Genomic DNA, 3,452 nt, shown 5'->3' with positions numbered 1-3,452 from the left:
GTGTCAATAGTCGGGAAACACATCCCAAAGGGATGAAATGCCTCAACAACCTATGTTGTTTTGTGAGATATTTGATGTGTGGGGCATTGACTTTATGGGACCGTTTCCTAACTTAAGTGGGTATCTATATATTTTGTTAGCAGTTGACTACGTATCAAAGTGGGTAGAAGCCATACCTACCTGCCTTGATGACGCCAATACCGTCATTTCTTTCATTAGGAATAATATTGTATGCCGCTATGGGTCGCCACAAGCAATTGTGAGCGACCAAGGATCCCACTTTTGTAACAGGAATGTAGAGGCACTGCTCAAATGCTATGGAGTGGTGCATAAGGTTGCCACCGCTTATCATCCATAAACCAACGGGCAAGCGGAAGTGTCCAACCGGGAGATTAAAAGAATCTTGGAGAAAGTAGTCAATCCGCAAAGGAAGGATTGGAGCGTCCAGTTAGGAGATGTACTATGGGCGTATAGAACGGCCTACAAGACTCCATTAGGGATGAGCCCCTTCCAGATCGTCTATGGAAAGGCATGCCACCTTCCAGTGGAAATTGAGCACAGAGCCTATTGGGCGGTAAAGCAATGCAACATGGATTTGACACAAGCAGGAGTAGCCAGAAAATTACAGCTAGAGGAGCTCGAATGTTGGAGGAATGAAGCATATGAGAATGCCCGGATCTACAAAGAAAAGACTAAAGCATTCCATGACCATCACATCCGGAAAAAAGACTTTCAAGAAGTTGATGAGATGCTCTTATACAATTTGAGGCTTCGTTTCATGCCTGGCAAGCTCCGCTCTAGATGGGAAGGACCTTTCAAGGTAAAAGAGATAAAGCCCTATGGAGTGGTGGAATTGTTTGATCCTAAAAGTGAAGCAACCTTCAAGGTGAATGGACATAGAGTGAAGAAGTACCATGGCTACAAGCTCCCAAAGGAGCTAGAGGTGTTCCTATTGGAGGATGCACCTAAAGAAGGAGAAGTTTGAGCGACTGACCGTCCAACTTAAGGGCGTTAAAGAAAAGTGCTTGGTGGGAGGCACCCCACCGTGGTAAGATCTTCCTTGTGTATACCACCTTGCTTTTTGTTTAGATTCTTGAGAATTTTGTGATTTCTTGATGTTGTTGATTGCATAGGAATTCTAGATGTTATTATTTTTGTTGGTTAACTAGGATGTTTAGAAAAATTTCATCAGTTTGGTATGGATGACTTTTTGAAATAGAGAGGATGCTATGTTTTGAATGATTTATGAATTTGTGAAGTGTTCTCTTGCATGCTAGCTAAGAATACCTACCAAAACAACAAAAGAGAGAGAGAGAGAGAGAGAGAAGGCAAGAAAAGGCAGTTGGGCACCGGCGCGCCAGCGCACAGCGCGCGTCCGCGCCGGTGGTACATTTCTACCCTTGGGCCTAAAACCCGAGAGTCATGCCCACTTCATGCCAATCTCATGCCACCCCACGTGCTAGCGTACATGCCGCTAGCGCACCAACTTGCAACTTAACAGTCGACGCTCCAGTGCACTGCGCGCGTGCGCGCCGATGGTGTGATCAGATCTCTCTGGTACAAATTCCAGAGAGTTGTGCCATGTTCGTGCCTAGCCTGTGTCCACACTGACGCGTCCACGCACTTCGCGCATCCGCACCGGTAGCTAACACCATCATGCACGCGTCAGCACAGTGTGCGCACCCGCGCGCATGAGCTGCATGCCAACTCTGGTATAAAAACCAGAGAGTTATGCCAACTCTGTGCCAGTTCTGTGCCAGGAGCACATCTGTACTTGCGCAAACGCGCCAAGGACGCGCTCGCGTCCCTTTCTCTTTCTTCACCAGCGCGTCAGCGCACTGTGCGCACACGCGCAGGATGCGCGAATCAGTTTTAAAGCTGCGCGCCCTGCTTCTTCATCCCTCCTATCTTCTTTCTTAACTCCCTCTTCTTCTTTCTCCATCACCCCTCTTATCCTCTTATCTCTCATACTCCACCACCATTGTCTCCGGCTACTCACCGGTGACCACCACCTTCTCCGGTGGCACTACATCTCTTCCATCTCTTTTTTATCTTTAACAAGAACTTTAACCTTGTTCTTCTACACCTCTCAAGGTTCTACTTCCTCCCTATCTCATCTATTGCTTTCTTTGCATCATTTCTTTTTCTAGTTAGATTCTTTCATGTTGATTTACTTATTTTCTCTTTTAGTCACTTGATTACACCACTTGCTTTGTACTTGTTTACTCTTCTTTCTTTGTTATTCCCATGGATGTTGAATTTGAACTTTGATTACTTTGATGGATCTTCTTGATTGCTATTATTTTCTTTGTGATGATGTTATGTGATGATTGCTACTTCATTTTGGGCTTCTAATTGGTTGAGTATCTCTTAATTGTTCATTGCTTGTTAATTGCACACCAAGTGTTCGAGGAAATGCACATATGCCATCTTGGGTATTTCTAATCATATATCTTCAATTTCGTGCTCCCTCCTCATTCACTTGCTCTCTTCTAAGTGCATTGAACACATTTTACTTATTACTCGCTAATTAGATACTCATTGAACATGACTTGCTCTTTGTTTTGGATGCTTGAGATCATTCCTCTCATGCCATGTTGCATGCTTTACTTCCTCATGCATCCCATGCCAAGTGTTGTGACCCGTACTTCTATGACTACTTTGTTGCACTATTCTTTTTGGGCACACATCCCACTTGCATGTTTATTAAGTTGATCCTTTGGATTTGACAATTTCCTTCTTTCCCTTCCTTTTTAGGATGGCCACCACGAAACGCAAGGAGAAAGCTTCAAGGAAACCTGCCGCAAAGAGGGCACTCCCAAAGTCACGCTCTAAGGCGCACTCTTCATTAGGAGCCAAACCTCTATCTAAGAAGGCGAAAACACCCACTACTATTGATGATAATGAAAAGAGAAAAGTGGCAAAAGACTCTTCAAGGTTCCCCAACCGCTTCTGTGAACTTATGTTTCTCTTCATGGTTGAGAGGAACTATCATACTAAGCATCTACTCGCTCCACCGACAAAGTTGCTCCTTATATTCTACCCCGCATTGAACAGCGAGGATGGGAGTTTCTTTTGAGAAAACCACAAGAGGTCAACCTCTCATGGGTGGTAGAATTCTACACTAACTACCATCTTCCCTCTCTTCAATTGGTATACGTGCACCGGAAGCAAGTCTCGGTGTCGGAAGAGGCTATTTAGCAAGTGCTTAATGTCCTACTAGTACCAAGTGACATGGATGGCTACCAAGAGGTCTTACGTCAGCGGGAGAAGTTTGGATTTGATTGAAACTCGATCCTCCAAGTCATTGTTGAACCGGGAGCATCTTGGACCCATGGTCGGCTCCGAATGCGACCCAAGTGCATTGATACACGTTCCCTCACTGTGGAAGCTAGGGCTTGGGCTCAGATCCTATCTCACTATGTCCTACCTAGCACCCACAAATCATCCTT

General features: G+C 45.1%; 1 protein-coding gene across 1 annotated transcript; it reads left to right on the top strand.

The window, feature by feature from the left end:
- The first annotated feature begins 499 nt into the window (after positions 1–499).
- On the top strand, positions 500–985 carry LOC107465570 (uncharacterized). Its single transcript, XM_016084549.1, has one exon. It carries the CDS (start codon positions 500–502, stop codon positions 983–985), a length of 486 nt encoding a protein of 161 aa, XP_015940035.1.
- The last annotated feature ends 2,467 nt before the right edge of the window (positions 986–3,452 follow it).

This window comes from Arachis duranensis, chromosome 9, assembly GCF_000817695.3.
Source record: "Arachis duranensis cultivar V14167 chromosome 9, aradu.V14167.gnm2.J7QH, whole genome shotgun sequence".
NCBI lineage: Eukaryota > Viridiplantae > Streptophyta > Magnoliopsida > Fabales > Fabaceae > Arachis > Arachis duranensis.
This window is presented reverse-complemented; position numbering and strand designations above follow the sequence as displayed.

Excerpts from the sequence above, each read along its gene's own strand:
- LOC107465570 (XM_016084549.1), top strand. The coding sequence starts at position 500 with ATGAGCCCCTTCCAGATCGTCTATGGAAAGGCATGCCACCTTCCAGTG.